The following is a 22,382-nucleotide window of genomic DNA, read 5'->3' as shown; positions in this document are numbered from 1 at the left end:
CCAAGTGCAACTTAGTGGTTAGCACTGTTGCCTGGTACAAACCCAGACTTGGTCTTTAAGTAAGATGTGCACGTTCTCTAGTACTCTAGTTTCTCCTGCCACCAAGAACCACGCTATATTAATGCTGTCCAGTTTGACCGAGGAGACTCGTTCAATATCAGAAATGATGCATCAATAGAGTCATATTTTAGAGAAATTCAAGGGAGGAGAAAAAAAACTTATACAAATGAGCCAACAACAGACTTTTGTTTCAGGTGAGGTCTTTACTGATAAAGTGAAATACAGTACAGTATATACAGTATTCACAGCAGTTAAGGCGACGTTACAGGGACTATTCATGCATGTAGATTTGAGTTGCTGTACAACAAAAACTTACACAAAGGTTCACAAAGCGTTACAAAAGGGTATGTTACATCCAAATTTCAACAAACCTGAAAATAAGTCACATAAAAAATAAATGTGCTCCCAGTCAAAGTACAAAAATGTGAGTACAGGCTGTTTCTGGACAATAGATTTGTACAAAAGATGAAACCTTAAAACAAAAACACACACTGCTTTAGGTTCAGCAGGCACACATTTACATATTTTACAACAGCGTCACGTTTGGAACCTTAAAGGATCAGTGTGTAGGATTTAGTGGCATCGCCACTCTTTAGCCCTCTTAAGAGACAGTGTTTGGTTTGTTCCTTCTGATCTCACACTTGATGGTGACCTATAATAACACAAGTAAATATTACATTTCTACTTATAGCTCCCAGTAAACCCCCCACACTGGCCCTTTAACTCTCCATCTCATTTTCAAAGGTGACTTCAGATTTGCTCAGTTGCCAAAACAAAGATATAAATACAAGTTTAAAGTGCAGATTCTGTTGGGGAAGCAGCCAGTTTGGTTTTATTGCTTTTTCCCAAAACGCTGTGACATGATGTGCACAGATCTGTGGAAAATGGCATGATTATGTGAAGAAATGCAGATAGAGATTCAAAATAAGCACGCTGGAATCATCCGGCTCTGTTACTTATGTCACAGCTAAAGCCGACATGCTAATCCTCATAGTGGTAGTTTTCTCACTGTACTGTGTTATATTTAATATTTATTACATTGTTATTAAGAATGTAATAAGTATGTTTCCCTGCATGAATCAACAACTTATTATGGAGTGGAGGGGTATGCATGCCTGCATGATCCCAGGAGCAATGGTAGGGTGAGGGGGACAGGCTAAGAATGATTTAAAACACCCCTACGTAGAAGAAGCCATCAGACCAGTTAACTCACCTGAGAGAGGGGTTCAGGGGCAGTAGCCGCAGTAGGGGCCCCAGTAGTGATGGCACTCCCAGTAGGGGGTGGCACCCCATTCAGTACTTTGTGGGCTGGTTGAAAGTGAGCAGTAGGGGAACTGGCATCCTGATCCACAGTTGCTAAAGCTCATTGTAGGGATGAATGAGTACATTCTTACCCTGTTCACGAACTCAGGGCAGCAACTGAAGGAACAACATCATTGATACAAGCAGCAGAAATGAGGTTCCTCTGATGGATGTCTGAGCTCTCCCTTAAACACATAACTCCGTCAATCAGAAATCGTCAATCTGAGTAATTTCCCCCCGCAGTCTATGTAAACCAGCTGAGATGATTAGGACATCGGACTAAAATAAGAGATCGTGTCTTTTGACTGGCCTGGGAACCCCTCTGTCTCCCTCTGGATAAGATAGCAGCTGGTAGCAGAGAAGATAGGATCGGTCCTCTTAGACCGCTGCCCCTGTGGCACAGATAAGTGGCAGAAAAATGGATTTATTGATGGAAGAATTATGGTCTGTTTTTGTTTAAACAAACTTAATCTCTAGGTTAAAAAAAAACATTGAGCTTTTTATTTGCTAATGTGAGTGTTTCATGGTGAAATATACAGTACATGAACAAACAAATTCAACAATACAAAAAATCCTTGTGATAAATAATATGTACACAGGCATACAGCACATTTACATTAAATCCTTTATGTTTTATCACAGGAGAGAAAAAGGTTTGTTTTGGCAACTGTCAAATCTATCCAGTGGAAGCATTTATCTATTTATTATGGAGTTCTTTCTAATTACTGCTGAATATTTAAGTAGCTCAAGCTTTGGATTCCAAGCTGCACAGGAAAAAACAACAACAAACAATTAAAAAAAAAAAACAACCCAAAAATGTAATCCCCCATTCATACAATGTTGTTGAATGTTGCTGTTTCATGTGGTGACATTCTGGCATTTAGGAGGAAAACATAATGTAATGCTTGTTTTAAAGGGGCAGTAAGAAGATTTGGGTTAGCGAATGTCTCAAGTGCAGCCCTTTTTAAAAATCTGGTCTAATGACCATGGTAACTTATGCTAAACATATAACTAACTGGTCATTTATTTTATATCCTGTACATTCCTGGATAAGACTGCAGTAGGCAGTACATGGTTGGTTTATTTTGTGAATAAAAACAGTCAAATCAGGCGTCCCACAGTCACTTTTATGCTAGCACACCCGGAGCCTGAAGCAGAACGCCTGTGTTAACCCAGGACGCTGATAACAGTGTTGTGATATGTGATGACTGTGGTTTCAGGTTTTGCCGAGCCAGCTAATGCAAAGAAAAAGTAGCTTTGTTAAACTTGCTATATAGCATAAACCTTAGTTTCAGAAACAAGTCCAGCACTTGTCTGACAAGTAAATCTGCCAAACAGTACAACATAACTGTTGTGTATCAATGCAATCACACAGCAGAGGCTGATCAAAGTCCATAATAATGTTATTCAAAATAATACTTCCTACTACCCCTTTAAAATCTCAGTCTGAGCCAGGTCTGCACAACCACATGTTTCAAAAGACCAACCAGCAACTGCCTTGATTTCACACACACACACACACACACACACACACACACACACACACACACACACACACACACACACACACTGATACTGTTGACGTAGCAGGCTGTGGAATGAAGGGCCAACAGTGTAGTAAACCCAAACCTACCCTGAGTCACACAGTCTCTGATCTCACACACCAACAGCTCTGGCCTAAACCTCAGAGGGTAGAACCAGTTCACTCACGAGCCCCTCATGTGCTCAACTGTTCAGCAGAGGAGCGTTTCATTTTAACATCTTCATATTGACTGCTAAGCAGCAAAAACCTCATTAGACTCAAGTTTTTAAACCTAGGGATGTTTTTTTTAACATAGTGTTTTAAGAGTTTGAAAAAATGGTAGAGTCTTAACTAGCTGAGACTGTCTGAGCTAGGGCGATGGCTACATGAAAATCTCGTCTTCACACACACCTGAAATATAAAAGTCACATACAGTTTCAGGTGGTCTACGAGGCCTGAAGCTCAGACATAGACATATTACTCAACAACAGGCCCCCGGGCGCAGACCCTTTCTACAGTGGAGAATGACATCATCCAGAGCCTCTAGTCTATTACAGTATAATGGGTTTGTTTTTTTGGTCAGTCTGTTTGTCCTCATGGATGTTGTCTATTTGTCGTCTCTTGAAGTCGTTTTGTGTGTATTAGTGCAATGTTTCTCTGTGGTGTTTTTTGCAGTTTCTTTGTAGTCACTTGTTGTGTATACAGTAAGGGTCCTGGCTAGACCGCCCATGCTAAAAAACCAAGCCCTGGAATGGCGTGGCTACGTCTGCAGCCTGTTCGCAGCTCGGACACAAAACATTTCACTGCATGTCGTACTCTGTATGATTGTGTATGTAACAAATAAAGCTTGTTTGTTTGTTTGTGGTTAGTTTCTGTCTCTTTGTTGTTGTGGTGTGACCATCTGTTGTTTTTTATTATCTGTCTCTACAGATGCAGATTCTTAGTTATTGTGTGTCTCTTTGTAGTCATGTTGAGTGTGTTGTGTCTCTTTGCGGGTAGTTTTTGTTTTGTCTGGCTGTAGTCATGTCTCTCTGTAGTTATGAGGAGTCAGTTTTTTTATCTTTTTGTGGGTACTTTTGGTTTTGTTTCTTTGCATTCATTTTTTGTCTCTTTGTAGTTATGGTGAGTCACTGTTATTACCATTTTTTGGTGGGTTGTTTTGTGACCTTTTGTCACTGATTTTTATCTCTTTGTAGTCACCCTGGGTCTGTGTTTTCTTTTTCTTTTTAATGTTCCAGATGAAATTAGCTGATCCCTTCAAATTGGGGCTCTGAGCTGGGCCACCCTGACCGTGGGTCCCTGTAACTGTAGGCCTGTTCAGTAATCCATCCATGACCACAGTGATGCATAATGTTCCCTTGAAACACTGACTGGTTTTTGCTTTTGTTTGTTCATTTGTTCCACTACCACCACATGTTTTGGCACATTAGCAAACTGCATCTCATGACAAATACCACAATAGGAGCTTCACGGACCAAGTCTGAAAACGTTTCCAGGTTCCTTATGTGAGCACTGACTACCAACACGCGTAAAAGGATAGAGGGTAAGAAAATAATCACCTGGAATCCATCAGAAGCTTGAGAAACACAGATTAGTGTCCCCAGACTAACGCACACTCAGACCTGCCTCATGGACGAGCAGACAGCTCCACACAAAGTCATACTACTAAAAATGTATAAAACACATACAGTTATACCTAAAATATATTAGAGAAAAATATTTTGGCCTTCTTTCTTTTTGACTGTATATAACAACTCAAGCGGATTTTCTCTGCATCTCTTTATATTATAAATAGTTTCGTGTTTAAATACAAACTGCAGGTAAAAGCCGACTCCCTCTACATTAAGACTAAAGTATTTTGGTTTTATTCTTTTCAGGGTAGTGAGAGCAACACACTAATTACTCACACAGTCCAAAAACACTTCACCAGAAACCTTAGTAGGAAAAAAAAAAATCTGTAGAAACATAACTGATAATTTAATAAAAATCATTTGTTAACATGTGCATAGACACCATGATATAACCTGGTGAAGTTGGTGCAACTGCAGTACGCCACAAAGGCTTTGGCTCCAGCCAATCCACTCGCAATTTAGAGTTCAATCGTGGATTTAAAACAACACATTACCAGAGCCACAGTCAGAGAACGAAAACATTGATTTTGAGAACACAGATGCATTTTTTTTAAAGAATATACCAATTAAGTTGTATAAAAAAGAAAGAAAATTGAGGTAAATAATTGAATGGAAGAATTATAAAACCCCCTCCTCCCCAAATTGCAGATTTAAGATTAAAATTATTATTTCAAAAGAATAAATCTATATTTTTTTTATAATATATTATGACACTTTCTAAACTTTGAGCCTTTTCTCTCACGTTATTTGTGATATTTTCCCCAAACTTTTCTGGTTCTACTCTCAAAATCCAATCTCACTTTCTGTCACATTGGTCTTCATGGTTCAAAAGTTTGGTACCAACCAGTGTAAGAAGATGACATCAAACAAACAAACAAACAAAAAAGATAATTTGAGTTTCCTAGCACACCCTTGGCTTGGCACGATGGTAAAATCTTAATTGTCCAAAAAAACTGTCCTCTTATGAATTAGTAGATAATACACTTCTGATGGGTTTAGTTCCCTTAACACCATTTTTTATCCTTGAATACTATTTTAAAAAACAAACAAACAAAAAAACCACTCTGTTACTTAAGCTCATGAAGGATCGGAGGCTTTTTTTTAGCGTTGTGTGAAATCACATGAGCGATTTCATCTGGGTGAGTGTCTGTGGTACGTGTCAGTCGGTTGAAGCTCCGCCCATCTTTACTGCTCACGTCAGGGCAGAGTGTCTGGGGGAGGCTTCATCCACCAGAGCCTGCACCGTGATGGACACTTTGACCAGGCCTTTCTCCTCCAGGATGTGGTGAGGAAGACACAGTTTGTCCTGCAAGAGCAAAAGCAGGGAGAGAAAAAAACAGCAGGAGAGAAGAAAGAGAGCAAGAGAGAGAGGGAAGGAAGAAATGTGGGAGCAGAAGTAGAGACAGGAAAGAGACAAAGGCGGCACTGGGTTTAGTCAACACTTAAATCTAACGTCTGTTATTGCACGTATGTCTGCACATTCAATACGTGCAACTCTAGCTTCGTCTTAGCTTAGTGCTGCTTTTCTGTTGAGAGTTAGTTTAGAGTTTATATGTATAACGATGCAACACGTGATGTTAAGTTAACCGTCCATTACACTCAGACAGTTCAGTTGGAGCAGTCTGAAGAGTGGACTCAGTTTCTGACATCATTAGTCAATCCTAAGTCATTAGCTAATAACTTTGACAAGATGTTAATCAAAGAGCGCATGTTTTCATACCACAGATATATCCTCCAAGACTGAGATTTACTAAATAAACTTTAGTATTTTACCCAATATGAGTCATAATAAAAAAACACAAGAGAGGAAGGTGTATTCCTGAAATCTTCTAAAGGCCAGAAGTCTTTTTGCAACAACAGCTATCACCATCCGGTGGCCTTCTGATAGAATGCAGTTGTAATGCACTTCACCATTAGCTTTATTTTCCAACCATGAAGCTATGTCTCTTTTTTTTTTTTTTTTACTGCCCACCTGTGATGACACAGGCGCACAGCCTTGTTCAGAGCTACTGTGTGCTAGTGGCAGCCAGTAAGAAGAATGTTGGTTTAAAGGGAGTGGTATGAACTCAGGAGCTGCACCAAAGCCACTGTGGTATAATTAAGGATTGTTTTGAATTATGAATTATGCAAAGCTACCCTAACTAACTAGCATCAAACTAAAAGTATTGTAATTGTTATTGTAAATGAGCACAATGTGTCTGCCTTTGATACATCTGCAAGTCAAACGTCCCTGTTTGCAATATAATGTCCAAAATAAGGCCAGTTTTTTTAAATGTCACCTCTTCGTCCAATCTGATTGGTTGACACACTATGTGTGAGAAAAAAGAACTCTTGTAGAAAAGTGGCTTTATTCAGACATAAAAGCAGTGCATCAGTCTGCATATGGCTAAACCGGATGTAGGTCATGAAAAAAAAATGAACATGGAGATGACAGCTGACGTTGGTCCACTTTCTATTTTTTGTGATTTTATTGAATCTGTGTAGATCTGAATATGGTTGGGAATGAAATGAGCACATGAAACCTCCACATGTTAGACCTGAAAAGGTTTCAATATCAAATCCTAGTTGTACTCTGACCATTTCTTATTTCACATGGATGGACCTATGGCTGCCTAAACAATGACACCGAAGAGCAAAAAAAATCCCTAAACTGTATTTATTACTGATCTTTAACAAGTTCTAATATCATACACAGGTCATAAAAATAATCGTTCTTACATGAAATCTGTGCAGAGAATGTGGCATCGACAGCAAATCACATTTACTCTTCAAATCATTTCATGGAATTTGAACAAGCAGTAAACTACTTCAAATAATCACATTGTTCAAAAGCTTATCTGTTGTCCAGCTTCATGGCGATCATTCATACATAAAGATATTTACCATTTTCATACCATCACAACTATAAACTATAAATACTGGAGAAGACCTCTGTTCTCATTCACCCAGTGAGCTGTCAGGCATAGTTGTGTCTTTAAAGATTCAGTGGGCACATGTCCACATTCCTTTAGTTTTCAATTCAAACAGAACAGTCTGCAACTGCTCCATATACAGAAGACTAATATATAACTTATAAACTCATCGGGTTACTTTAGCCCTTCAAATATTCTCCAAAAACAGTCACATTGCATATCAGGGTGCAGCAGAGCTCAGTGATGTAACTTAAAATGTTCTCTCTGCAGGTGCCGGACAAACGTAAAAATAAATAAAATTCACATTTTCCTCAAGTTTCAAAACATCACACATCTCATAAATAGAGCTTTTAAATAATCCTTTAGGCAAACAAAGACATGAAAATACATCCAACTGGTTTTGAATAATCAACAAGTGAAATATGGCTTCCTTTTGCTTCAAGACTTTAGACGTCAGGAAAAGAGCAAATACTGTTTGTGTGGCTCTGTAATGGTGAGCGTCTCCGTACAGGAAACCTGTGCTTCTGTAGTTCACCCATTCTGATACTCGGGATCAATCATATTCAAGTCTGTAACTTCAGTCAGTCTAAAAAAGAAAACTCCAAAAGAGCAGGGGGCAGTCGGATAAAAGTTCACATATGATAAAACAGGACCTCAGCAGTACTGTAGCAGCCAGTTTGGAGGTCTGCAGTTTTTACATCCAAGTTAACACTTGACAAATCATCATGGCATCATTATTATCATTAACTGTAACACTCATTGTAGTGTGACATGCAGTAAAAATACAGCAGCGTGAGATTAGATGCCATTTAAGAAAACATGAAGATTAATTTAACTGAGATTTTGCCTGATTTTTATACAACACTATAAAATACAAATGAGCTCGTTGACTGGGTCGGTTTTCCCAGAGCCAGTCAGAACCAAGTTCAGCCCGTCTTAATACAGTGGCATTTTCTTTGTACACCACAGTGGTGCACAGAGGCAAAATTGTGTATCTGAAGTGCAGACTTCCGGCTTTAATTCAAGGTGTTTAACAAAAGTATTGCATTTTTACAGTCAACCACTTTCAGAGGCTCAAAAGTAAGTGGACAAACTTACACGATTTGAAATATAAAGATTGTTTTCAACAAATTGATGAAAATACTTTGCTGTCAATGACAAAGTCATTTATGGATATAAACAAATACCGTTATGCTCCAGCCCTGGATTCACAGCATTTGCTTGCTCGGTCTTTACTGTGGCCACCTTCATTTGGGTCTTTGTGTCTTCAGTTTCATCTTCAGTAACTGAAAAGCTGCTCTTCTCGGTTAAGATGACTGAGTTGAAGAATATCTAACTTCTTTGCCTTGAGAAAACGCTATGCTTTGTATCATTGTCAATTTCTACTGTGTTACGCTGTCTGATCAGTTTTGCTGCATTTGGCTGAATCTGACCAGAGTACAGCCCTGTACACTTCACGATTCATCCTACTTTTATCAGCAATCAAATCATCAACCATCAGTCATGGTGATCTTAAAAGGTCGGTACCATAACACTCCCTCTGTGCTGTTTGACAGGTGATGTGGTTTTCTTTGGATCATGAGCCATTGCTCTTTTTTTCCCATCATTCTGATACTGTTGAACTTTGTTTCATTTGTCTAAAGGACTATTTGTCATAACTGTGCAGGCTCTTTTACATGTTTCTGACAAACTCTACCCTGGGCTAACGGTTTCTAAGTGTAACCAGTGATTTGCTCCTTCTTGTTAGCCTTCTGTATTTCCATTCATGGAGATGTTCATTGATTGTACACCTGATACTCCCACCTCCTTAACCTTTATACTGTTAAGGTGAATTTTGAGCTGTTTTGACATTGCACAGCATTAAAAACTGATTGACTTCACCTAAAGTAACCCAGAACACAGTGAAATTAGAAGATTTTAAAATTTTATATTGTAAAGATGCTACAAATGTTTGCACATTCAGGCGTACTGAGACTGAGTCCCCAGTGTGGGACAAATATGGAATATGCCATGTCTGTGAGTATTTTTAATGTAAACTGGAGACAGAGTTAATGGGGGAACTATCACAGGTATCATGGTGACTGGTGAATTTGCCATGGAAGCGAAGGTAATGAAGTGCTTAGTGATTAGAAAAGTGCTACATGAAACCAAGTACATTACATTTGCACCTGCAGTGTAACAATAATCTACAAACAAATTATAATCTATTTATTATTTAACTGAAATAAAAGATCTAACTGAGAGAATATAAAGAGGGGCTGGTGGATGTTAAGATCAAAAGGGCACCCAAAGTGTCCCTGAGTGTGGGAAAGACGTGAAGTCCCACACACACAAGGTTTCCTATCACTGCTCTGAATGCACGCACTAGTTTTACTTTAAATGTTTTGTATTTATAGTTATGAGAATTTTTTAAAAGATATCGTTTTATAATAAATCCCAGTTCCTAGAAGTTCTTGCCATTTTCACTTTCAATAAAATACAACTGAATGATTACAGCCGTTATATTTTCGTGTCTTAGGTAAAACAGGTCTATAATCTGCCTAATCTGTCATGGAATACTGAAGGAGTAAACCTTACCTGGCTGTGAACAGTTTTTTAGTTTTACTATGCAATCACCACATATTAAGCCTCTGAGAAAGGGGATTTGTGTATAAAATATAATTTCTAAACAATTAATATAATAATTTCATTAAATTCTTTGAATTGCAGCTGAAAGTCTCCACTTTAATCACATCTTAATTGTCTGACCTCAAAACCTGACTGTGTCTTCCATATTTACAGACTACCATCATAATGTGAATGTGTTCTGTTCTGCTACTGTAGTGGAGTAGGTGGTGTTTGGAAGCTTACAAGACGGGGAAAGTTCTTTGGGGTATCAATTCCCACATTAACTTAAAGTAAATCATACACACAAGAAGCATCATCAGCTATTGTTAGCACAGGGACATTTTATTAACAGACCAAGAAGTAATTTGACTGAGGGTATGTAAACCACCACACCAGTGCAGGTTAAAAACCTGGTAAAGGCTTTTAAAGATGGTGAATGGCCTGTATTTGTATAGCGCTTTACTAGTCCTTAAGGACCCCAAAGCGCTTTACACACACAGTCACACACTGGTGATGGCAAGCTACATTGTAGCCACAGCCACCCTGACAGAGGCAAGGCTGCCGGACACTGGCGCCACCGGGCCCTCTGATCACCACCAGTAGGCAACAGGTGAAGTGTCTTGCCCAAGGACACAACGAGCAAGACTGTCCAAGCCGGGGCTCGAACCAGCAACCTTCCAATTACAAGGCAAACTCCCAACTCTTGAGCCACGATCGCCCGTGATGTAAAAGATGTAAAAAGAAAAAGCACTCCCATTTTAAGTTTGGCCCCACTTCAAGTTCATCTTCTTGTGCACCTCTGGACCGCTTTCACAGTACAGACTATTTTTAGACTCCTTCCCTAAAGTCCTGTTCTGTCCCTGTGCACTTGCACTAATGGGTGCTGGATCTCCTCCAGTGCGTTCAAAGACTGATCATCCACTGATATATTTAGTCTCTCTCTTTTTTTTTTAAGACAAGTGGACAAGCTGCATTAAGGAAAACCAAAGTGAAGGTAGTCTTTCTGTGGACAAAGAACTCCTGCATTTAGCTAGTACACACTACAAAATAAGGCTGGTTCCACCATATAGTCTCCCTTCAATGCCCCAGAAAGTTTCAGTATTTGATTCTGGGGTATGAATCCATGAAGCTCAACAATGTGAACAATTCAGAAAAAAATGCAGCATGTTTCTCGTCATTCTTCAAACCTGAAGTGCCTCCTCTGGACCTTGGAACTGTGGACTTAAACTGAAGTGCTCAGTTCTAGTCAGAGCATTAAATGTCATCACCAGCAATAAGGTTTGAAAGTTTGAAACAGATTGTAATGTGGGCTCTCACTGGTCTGAAAACTGTGGTGAATGTATTTACAGAGCAAATGGTCCTAAGAGGACTTTCAGGGAGAAACCTATAAATAGCAATTGTCTAAGAATAGACGATAAGGTTGAAAGTGAAGAGGGGGCCAAATTTAAATGCAGCATGGTTTAGGATTTTTATAGTGATCTTTCCAGAACTCTTTGATCACACCTTTTCAGACAATATTTCAGAGCTTCTTTTTCAGTCAGTTCACCACTAGACCTCCAAAAGGCTGCAAAATACTGCCCACTAATCCAAAATTAAAATCTGATCACTGCTATGGAAGTGGTACAAATACTGGCATATTCACTCCCTCTGCAAGAAATTTCAGTGAAATTCAACCGTTTCAGAGCCCCAGACTGACGTGACCCAGAGAAAAGCAATAAGCCCTCGGTCCTGCACAGATGTGATTATCTCTGCTGGCCAACATGTTGATAAGACATCATTGACTTCAGATAACCTATTACTCTGCATGCCCTGCTTTTGTTATGTGTCAGTTTATTGCAAAGACGTCATAGAAGGATAAAAGGAGGATAAAAGAAGAGGCATCCACTCATGCTGATGCTGCATTTGTGTCACATGGGATGGTGCTCATTAAAAATAATAGAAATATTATAGATTCTATGTGAGGAAATTAGATTGTCATGTGTTTATTTGAGCTTGTTGTTTGACAGATCGCCATGGTTACATTTGGTGACTGGCTGACCATCAGTGACTCCAAAAACAGACTCATTGCATCGACCACTATGTTTATGGGAAGTATTCCTCTTTCTTATTTTAGCACCACACAGAATGCAATTTAACACTTAATTACTGCAACACTGACCGAATAATAACAGATGAGTGATTAGAGCCACTAAATGAAATTTTTCCCACCCGTGTGACACAAATTCAGCAGAAATAAGGAGGAGGAGCCTGGGCAGAAAGAAGGCAGAGCTTGCAGGTGTCACGGTTACGTCAGCTCGGTCCAACTATAGGCCACGAAGAGCAGAACAAGGCAGAGGATGTGAACTAAGCTCGAACCAATAAGGTCCCAGATCTGCCAGGCAGGAGGCGGAGTTTGAGTGGTTACAGAAACTAATAAGGGAGTCTCTGATGCCCCAGGGGAAGTGGGGTTTGCAGCTGAGATTGCCTCCTCCCGTTTCCTGTCTGGATCCAAGGCAACCAGCGCCCGAACCGTGGTGCGAACCGGCTGCAGGCGGCACTGGATGATGTCATAAGGTGAGCAGAGGGACGACTGTTGCCCCCATTAGGAAGAAAGGAGGGAAGAAATGAGGAAGTGAATGAGGAAGGAGGAAAAATAGTGGGAGAAGTTGGAAGAGAAGGAATGAAGGGAGCAAAGATGGGAAAGATGAAGTAGGACAGAGAAGAAAGAGAAATATAGGGCAATAAAATGGAATGTGTGATGAAACAAATGAGAGAATATGATGGAAAGGTAAAAGACACGAGGAGGAAAAAAGGCAACAAGTGAAGGAAAACATAAGTGTGTAGATAAAAAAAATGGATTGAAGTTTGAGAAATGAGAAAAAGGTTAAATATTCTCCACAAAAAGCAAGAAGGTTGATGAGAAGAAGAAGACAAGGGAAAGGAGGAGGGATACGTGGTGCGATCCAGCCGGAAAGTAAAAAAGAGAAAAGGCAGAAGGTTAACCAATGGATACAGAGGTCAAAGGTCACAGAGTGAAGGAGCTGGTGGTGAGGCAAGCAGGGGAAGGAGGGATGCTTACTGAGAGGATGGCTCAGAACCTCTGCAGAACCCTTTGTCCTCCCAGTAAGCAGTCCAGTGATGAAGAGGTGAGGTGGCTAATGGGAGAGCCAGTGCAGCAGGCCAGCGCATTAGCATAGAAGCTGTTAGCACGTAAGCGCAGGGAAGCTTTGCAGAAGCGTTACTAGTAAAGCAGTCAGGCTGCAGCTTAAATGGCGGCTAGCGAACACAGAGGCCAGAAAACAGCCAGCAAGCAGAGATGGAGGTCAAAAGGTCAAGGCAGGTTAAACCTTTGAACTTTAATTTTCTAACAGATAAGAGAGCAAAAAAACAAACCTAAAACAAACACACAGATATCAACATAACATCAAATAAAAAAAATCAAACTACCAATCATAAAGTGTAATAAAATAACCAATTAACCCTGACACGTCTCACACATGCTGCTGTTTACTTTTTTGCATTAATGCTAGATTGCAGAAAAAACAATCTAATGTTTGCATTTCCCCTAATAACCTGCACCCTTGAGCAGCACCGTGTTAAAAATCCGTACTCCTGTTTCTCTTAAACTGGCAAATGGAGCCTGTGAATGTGACCTCAACTCTAGATCTGTAGCAGTTCTACCTCTAAAGCCAGTCTTTTTCTGTTTCTACAGCTGCAGAAAAGCAGAATGAGTAGTTTTTCTTGCTTTCCTTGAGACTGATCTTGCTTTGCAGTATGAAGCTACAGATAAAAACTGGAAACAAGCAGAAACAGCCAGCCTGGATGAGTATAGTGGTAACAAGGTCCGCCTGCCAGGTAGCCTTGAACTATAGGTGTGCTGGGATGTAACAGCAGGTGTACCCCTCTGTGTTTACTTTTCTTTCCTGACTGTAGACTTTAATTCTGCACAGCCTGCTGGGAAACATAAGTACCTTGGTAATGACCCAGGTCTTTGGACTAATGCTGCATTATAGTTGTCCATGATCTCATTTCCACAGCACACATTTCAAACATTTATTGTTATGTAAAATTATAGGAATCTAGCAAAAGCGAGCCTAAGTTTTCTCTTCTACAATTATTTGCAGTTGAGATGTTGTAAATGTTGCCCTCTCCTAATTTTGATTGGTTGATGAGTGACAAAGGACAATGGAGAGACAGCGGCATTTCAAATGCTGAGCTATTTTCAACCTAATAAGGTATAATCGGCCTTAATAATAAGGAAGACCGTGAGTGTCAAAACTCAACTTCACATAATTTGAATAAAAAATGAAAGCACAAAAATATGTTTCCTATGGAGACCCAAAATGCATACGAAACAGCTGCCAAAATGACAAACTGATGTTTTTCCTCAGAAAAAAAAGGTCATCTGTGTACAGTCTTTATGCTATCATAAGCTAACCAGCTACTGGCTTTAAGTTAGTCATTCACCATAAGGTGGCAGCACTTTAACAAAAGGTTTTGGGGTAGCTATCCACAGGTTGCAGTCTTGAAAGTTGACTTTTATGCCATCTTGGTATTTGACCTTAGTAACTTCATGTTACTAAGACCTCAGTCACAGACCTAGAGAGCAGTCAGTGACCATCTGCCCAGCTTTCAGTTGCTAGGGAAAAATGTGTTTGCTGGCAGTTGCCATGAAATCAGTTCCTAAGTCCTCATTCTAAAAGGCCAGTTAGTGATTCCCCCTGGTATCCACTGGTTGCTAGACAAGAATGTGTATTCTTCAACAAGTTGGCAAGTGGTTGCTAGAGTGTAACATAAAAGCTGCTCCTTTTGAAATGCATCTGCTGCAGAGGTAAGGCACAACTCTTACTTTGAAGGCAAATGTTTTTGGGTTCGAATTTGAAGACTAAAAGGCAGACAGGTTGGTGTCTTCCATCAATCTAAAGGCAACTGCAGCCATCCACCAGCAAACAAAGCAATCACAAGGGTTTCAGAGCACCCTGTTTGCAGTTGATGTCAGCCTGCAGCCACTTCTAAACCAGTCAGGGAATACACAGTTCTCTCTAGTGACCTAGTTTCGATCTGGTCACTAGAAAAAAAACTGTTGCCCGAGGCTGAAGGCTAACCTGAAAAATGTTGGAATGTCTCAAGGGGGTATTGAGCCAATACCACTAAAGCAGGGGTGGGCAACTCCAGGCTTCGAGGGCCAGTGTCCTGCAGCTTTTAGATGTGTCCTTGATCCAACACAGCTGATTCAAATGGCTAAATTACCTCCTCAACATGTCTTGTAGTTCTCCAGAGGCCTAGTAATGAACTAATCATTTAATCGAGGTGTGTTGACCCAGGGTGAAATCTAAAACCTGCCCTCGAGGCCTGGAGTTGCCCACCCCTGCACTAAAGGGTCTGAGCACCATCTTGTGTTTCAAAGAGATATTACACAAGAGTGTATCTGGAACCTACTCCAGGCTGATATGGACTCGGCAGACATCTCTGTAACACGACACACAGACACACTTCATAGTGTTTGTCTCTTCACATTCTCACTATAGTTTAAGTTTATTTTGAAAAGGGCTTCAATTCCTTTTAAGGCGTTTCAAGCGATTTTATTTTTTATAAAAAGTACCATCAAGTGTGCATTTAACATCTAGCTCATCACTGTGCACACTGCTGAACTTTCACTTTAAATCTGTGTTATTATTATTTTTTATTTTCAGAATCCACCACACAGGGTCTCTGAACAAAAACCTGCATGAAACATCATATGTTCTCAGTCTGGACAACACTCCTTAAATCAGTGCAGAGGTGGAAAGTCAAATCTGAACTTCTACAAGTGTGTTCACGCACAAGGAGTAAACACAATCAGCCCAGCATGCTCTGCACCAGACTGGAGCTGCCACTTTGACTTCTGTCATGATGGAGGAAGCTGTAAGCTGCAGGCAGCGATGACAGCGGTGATGAGTCAGCATTGTTGAAGTTAAACGACCCCATTAGACAGCCAAAAAAGACAAAAAGAACAAAAAGGAGGCAGAAAGGATATTTAACCAGCCGTGGGAAAAAGCTGAGTGGTTTTCAAGTTTTTGTAAGATTTGGGTTCAACCTGTGTCAGACTGCTCTACTTATTGTTCAGTGGCATAAAGGTAAAAAAATAATGCAATTGTGTTATCAGTTCTAACTGCTCAAGGATGACATTGCAAAAAGTTGCTTTTAGACACACAGAACCATCAGCTTTCCTTCCATGTCTGGTTTATAATTTAGTGTCTGGCAAAAATCTTTAATTGTAGTTTTCACCTCACTTTCTGATATAAATTACAAGGAAATGGAAGGTGCCAATGCTACAGTGTCATTAAAGTAAAATCATAGCCCTAATGCTGAAGAGATCTGATTTTTGCAGGACACTTCTTTTGACTTATTGTGTCAACAACAAGCCAACAACCCATTGAATCAGGCTGAAATGGACTCAGTTGGGAGTTTCTCTGAAGAACTGGGGGCGTTTTCAGGTTGGAGGTTGCTGGTTTAAATCCCAGCACAGGCTTAGAAAATGTCCTTCAGCAGCAGTGGGGCTGCACAGTAGCCATCATGGTATTACCTGATAACTGCAGCGTCAGACAGACTCAGACTCTGGGTGTGTAATAACTGATTAGACTTTAAGTAGGTTTTGGAAGTCATTCAACTTGAAATCCGCCCCCAGTTCAGACAGGCCATGGCTTCTAGTAAAGGTGTTATTAATGTACAAAGATGCACTTCTTACCTCTGGTACGCCTATTTTTCTACAGGCATCCAGAAAGTTCTCCACATTCCTCCGACACTTGGCCATGCTGAGTTTGGGCTGGAAGACAAATATAACAACTTACTGAGCTACACTTAGAAACACAACTTTGTATTTTTTACACTTTAAAGGGGATATTGGGAAACTGAATGCTCATCCAGTGATTATGCGAAGGGTCAAAGGTTGCAACTGTCAGTGAGACGTACCACTGCAGGTGAGGGGACGTGGATACTGGCGACAGAGCGTGGGCGAATGTGATTGGCCAGATGGCAGAGCACGACGCCGTCCATCAGAGACGAACCAAGGTCTTCAGGAAGGACGACCTTCAGTCTGCTCTCGATGCTCTGAGCAAACAATGCAAGCAGCTTTGTGTGAGTAAAAAGGACTGGATCGCAGTATCATACAGTGAGAGAAAACAGAATCAGACATCCTGATGATATCGTCCAAAACAAACCTCCATGAACTCACTTAGATGACTGAAAATCTGAATTTGCCCGAAAACCGTAGCTTTGATGGGGTCAAGCTCAAAGATGCAGTTACTGAATGTTTGAGTGTTTTCTTTTGCGCTCCAAATAGCACAACTCTGAGTCACAGTAAACCTGAACGCATCACATTCAGTGTGGCAAAACACAATGCAAAGTGGGAGATTAGTTTAGCTCTGGGTTCCTTCACATGAAAAAAAAAAAAAACGAACCATAAAGAAACAGAACAGGACTTCCCTGACAGCTGGCAGGCTTTAAAGTTTTCTTTAGTTTAAAGGTTAACTAGTTACAACCATCCTTAAGTCTGTTGGTTACATCACATTCCAACATACATTTGACTTACATGCAGGCCACATACAGCCCTTTCTGATCCCAAGAGGCCAAACTAAAAGTGCCAAAAACAAGCCCAATTTCAGTAGCATGTTTCAGTTTTTCTACACAAAGACATACTGCTGCAGTGCATGAAAGAAACCTGTAAGCACGACTCTTTTACAGAGAAAGTTCTGGTAGCACACTGTCCATCTGTCACGTACCTACAGTGGGTAGTAAGAAAACAGGAACTTTTGTGTTATTTAATTGCTTATCTATCATTTTATTACTTTTGGTGTAGTATAAATGGCTATGTGGGAGGTCTTTACCAGTAGCAAAAGTTGTAAAACTAAAGATACAGTTAAAAGTCCAAAGTTCATGCCCTTCTTCATAATTTTCCAAAGCCATTCAATGCATTTATTCAGTGTGTTTTCTGGTCTGATTTTATGTTTGAGACCTGTGGCTTACAGAAACAAATATATGTCTAAAGAAAACGTCCAGGTCATTTGATGCACTTGTCATAAATATAAAGATATAATTGTATATTATTACCATCATCATTATTATTATTATATAACATATATTCTTACATCTTTGCAATTTTCATTCAGTGAGATTTCACTGAGCTGATAAAATGCTGAGCTAAGAAAACAAAACAACAAACAAAACCCTGTGGTTCCATGCAGAGCGTCAGACTTATTTTAAATCAGAAGAGGAGCTCCGGGTTTATGATCCAAATCTGCAGTTAAGATACAATGAAGGCTTTTATGGAGACAGATATTTAGTCTGGCCAGGGTGAAAACCTGCTTAACCTCAGTCATGCAGGCTGGATATGTTTGACATAAGCTCATATCAGATCTATAACACCCCACCCCCCACTCAAATAATATAAAAAAATAAAAGAACATTAGCTTGTCTCACATCTCTCAGCTGCTCCATGAGCTCCAGTTCCTCTCGCAGCTGCTCCATCTTTCTTCTCATGGTGAACTGAGGATCCACAGACTCCAGGCTCTTGTGGCTCCGCAGGAACACTGCAGCAACAACAAAAGAAAATGGAACATAACACATTAAGCATCTGCAGGAGTACACAGTTAGTACCAGTTAGAGATAAAACAAGGACAGCAGACGTCTGAGGAAGGAGAGATTTGCCGTGATGAGCAGAGACTGAAAAGCTGCCACTGGAGGCGGGAAATCTAATAATCATATGCCACAATAAATACCAGCAGTGCATTTAAACAATGAGCAAAGACCTTCTCAAGCAGCTGATAGACTGCAAGATATTAAATATTCTACTGAAACTAAAAATGCAGTAGCAGGTCTTTAAAACACAAATTTAGACTCCTTTTAACTAAATCACACAGCAGGATCAAAATCCACAAAGACTTTGGAGCACCGACGGAGAAAAGAACGTCTGTCAAAACCTGGGAAAGGGGACAGAAAAAAACCTCCATATTTGTATCCTAGGACTACTACAGTAGCTTTGCATGAGTCAAAGTTAAAAGTAATGTTCATTTTTTAAATACTGGGCCGTGGTGCTGCACTTCAGTTCATCCACTGTGCAGCCTGATGCAGACAAACATCCCAGAATGAGTGTGTGACACAAACTGACGTGAGAGGAAAAAAAAACTGTTCTGTGGAAAGTTTACACAAGCACAGCATTCACATGCACTCGTGCAGTCAGAGCTCAGCATGCTGCTCGCTGCCGCTCTGTCACAGGAGCCGTCATGTGAGGAGGAATTAGGGCTCCAATAAACAGCTTGTAGAGGGAAAAAAAGCCCAGACAGATGGATTATTAAACGTTAAGTCCTCTGTGTCTCTCATGTGCTGTGGTCTTTCAAGGCCTGGAAAAGAGTCAAAAACCTTCCAGGCACTCAGATTTTTAATGTGCTGATCTATTAATCAGACAATAGTTACCAGGCCTACTGAGCTGAGGCTCAAGCAGGGAGACAGTCGACTGTCTTTTTGTGTCTCAAAAAACACATGAAACAGATGAGAGACGTGTTAATTAGTGAGTGTTCGAGGGCCTGGCAGGTGGATGTGTTCCCTTCAGTCAGACTCAGCCAGCTGCTGCCCCAGATACCAGTCCTTCTAAAGTTTCTTGTCTGCTTACTGTCCTGCTGCCTCTCAGCAAAAAAGCAAATCACCATCAACACCCCACCCTTGTTACATTTACTCTCCAGCTTCTCTGCTGGAGAGTAAATGTAACAATATACACATATGTATATGTATGTATGTATATATATACACACACACACACACACACACACACACACACACACACACACATATACATATATATGTATTCCCACATACCAGATCTTTAGTTTACCCTCAAAAATAGCAGACAGATGGCGGCTCTTTCGTTCTTTTGAGGAGATTAAAATAAATATGTAAATATTTGCAGAGTCGCTTTACTTTTGCCTGAAAAAAAAAACAACTAAAAGCATAAATTAAAGATCAAAACAGCTGCTGGGATTGGACTGTTCCAGCTTCAATTTAAATAATATCAACAATTGGAGCAGAAAGTGAAGAGAAGCTCGGATTAGAAATGCAGATGACGAGATGCACTTTTATTTAGCGTGTGTAGGAGGACAGAGTGTGAAACACACTTGGTCTCTTCCTACACACCCACACACATGAAAGGCACACCGCTAAACTCTGAATCATTCACCTCTTCACTGTCCTATTTTCCACACGCATACATCAGCCTCTTACAGCTGAATGAAGCTGAACACTGCCTGTGAATGTGCAGTTCCACTGAGCGACCACAGAAGGGAGCTCCAGGCTTTTCAGTGGGAGTCATCTCATGTTTTGAGGAGGAGAAGATGAGAGGGCTTCAGGGTGTGAATGTTTTCAACAGTTTTACCCACATTTCAACTCTGCACTGTCAACACTGACATTCCTCTGGAACTGAATGAAGCTCTTTGACTAAACCCACTGATCAAGTTGACGTTTTTTTTGAGTTGGTAAAATAATCTACTTGGACCTTGGAGCCTAGTTCCTCTGGGGAAACAGCAGGTGGAGGAGCTGGGGTCCACTAAAGGATAATGGAATACCGTCTTAGTGTGAAAAATCTTTTGGTTGGCCTGAGCTCTCCGTTTGAGACGAAGAGGAAGGGGAATATGGTGAAGGGCAAACGGTTTTCTCTCACTCGGTTTATATTCTGGGTCACGTCATGCTACAAGCTGCTCAACACTCCCTCCTCTTCATCATCTTCCTCCTCTTCTCTCTAAATATCTCTCTGTCGCTCTGCCATCTGGACATTCTGAGCCTGTAGCATCTTGTTTCTGTGCCTCTTCTCTGAAGGTTTTTTTTTCATGGGGGGGCTTTCAAAGTCCTGCTTGTTGGCGTTTTCCTCCAAATACCCTCCTGATTTGTAACTGGTAACATAAAAAATTAAACACTATCTCAATCTAAGCAGAATTTGGACTACAAACTGCAGCAATACTGACAGAGCATCCCAGGCTGTGTTTACAATAAAAGCAATAAATAAATAATATTAATCAAAGAAGAATAAGTGTGGAACATCTTTCATCATGGTGGCTGCAGCCATCTTTCATAATGTCCATGGCTCCGCTGCTTGTCATTAAGTGGTACAGAGGTGGTCGAGATCCATTTATTATCCATAATCATTCACCTTAAGTCATCTGGATGCTCTCTGAATCAGCTGACAGAGGGATCCAAACAGTGTGTTGGTTCAGGCTGAAGCTAGTGTGAAAGTGTACAGTGGAAACGTCAGCTCACCAAAGCACGCCCATGTTATTGCCCAAGGACCCCAAATTCTCCATGACTGTGGCGGAACAGAGTTTATATTTCCTCCTCTTAGCTCTCACTTTAGCTCCATCTTTTAACCCTGCCGTCTCCTCCAGGACTACAGGCCTCGGCTTGGGCAGTAGAACTGAGGCCAATTCGCCAATAATGAGAGTGAAATGAGATGAAAAAGACACACGCAGGCTTGACAAGACAAGACTTGAAAAGCAAAGGTAACCACATTTTCCAAGGATAAACACAAAAAGCAATGAATATTGACTTTGGATGATTGAATCGTTAAAAAAACAGCAGGAGCTGATATAACAGGCTGTTACACAGTAACTGCTCACATCTGAAGGGTATCCAATCAGGTTAGTATACTATCAAAGACTGGCTGATTGCCTTTTTGATTACAATTGATTAAACGCTCCTGGCCTTTGATTACATAAACCCGATTCCAAAGAAGATGGGACGCTGTACAAAATGTAAATTAAAACAATGCAAATACATGCAAATCTCATAAATCCTTTTATTTATAGCATAACACAGAAAAAATATATTAGCTCAATTTGAATATGATGGCAGCAACAGGTCTCAAAAAAGTTGGGTTTACCGCACTGCAGCATCTCAATTCACATCATATATGTAGTAACATCGGATTTTAGCAACAGTCCATAAAATTTGGGGAACTGAGGAGAGCAGCTGCTGGACTGACTGATACAGGATTGTAGCTGCTAAACAGCTTCTTTGTTGTATTTTACGTTTCAGAATGTGTGGAAAGATTGTAACTGGTGAAAGATTCTCCACTATGAAGCCACGCTGCTGTAATACTTGCAGTTTAGCATTGTCTTGCTGAAATATGAAGGACTTTGCTCTAAAACCTGTATATACATTTCTGCTGCTATCGTACCATCAGAGATGCACACCTGTGAACTGACTGCTGATAACAAGTTGGATGGTTCCTCTCCTCTTTAGTTCCACTTTTGATTTGTCTGACCATACAACACTTTTCCATTTTGCCTCAGTCAGTGTAAATGAGATCAGAAGTCATTTTCATATGTATAAAGAGGAAGAAAAAATAAA

The 22,382-nt window shown here is 40.4% G+C and overlaps 1 protein-coding gene across 6 annotated transcripts in view; it reads right to left on the bottom strand.

Annotated features, from left to right (window-relative positions):
* Positions 1-243: 243 nt before the first annotated feature.
* Positions 244-22,382, bottom strand: part of lrch1 (leucine-rich repeats and calponin homology (CH) domain containing 1) — a 101,002-nt gene continuing 78,863 nt past the window's right edge. For 3 of the 6 annotated variants that reach the window (XM_082508509.1, XM_082508508.1, XM_082508511.1), the window contains 4 exons: positions 18,471-18,580; positions 16,965-17,102; positions 16,741-16,818; positions 5,839-12,603 (listed from right to left, as the gene is read on the bottom strand). In XM_082508509.1, coding sequence (XP_082364635.1) covers positions 12,319-12,603; positions 16,741-16,818; positions 16,965-17,102; positions 18,471-18,580 — 611 coding nt within the window. In that variant the 3' untranslated portion in view covers positions 5,839-12,318. The other 3 variants (XM_082508510.1, XM_082508512.1, XM_082508513.1) reach the window with 2 other exon arrangements.

The sequence above is a fragment of the Aulonocara stuartgranti genome, assembly GCF_965226115.1.
Source record: "Aulonocara stuartgranti genome assembly, chromosome: 16".
NCBI lineage: Eukaryota > Metazoa > Chordata > Actinopteri > Cichliformes > Cichlidae > Aulonocara > Aulonocara stuartgranti.
This window is presented reverse-complemented; position numbering and strand designations above follow the sequence as displayed.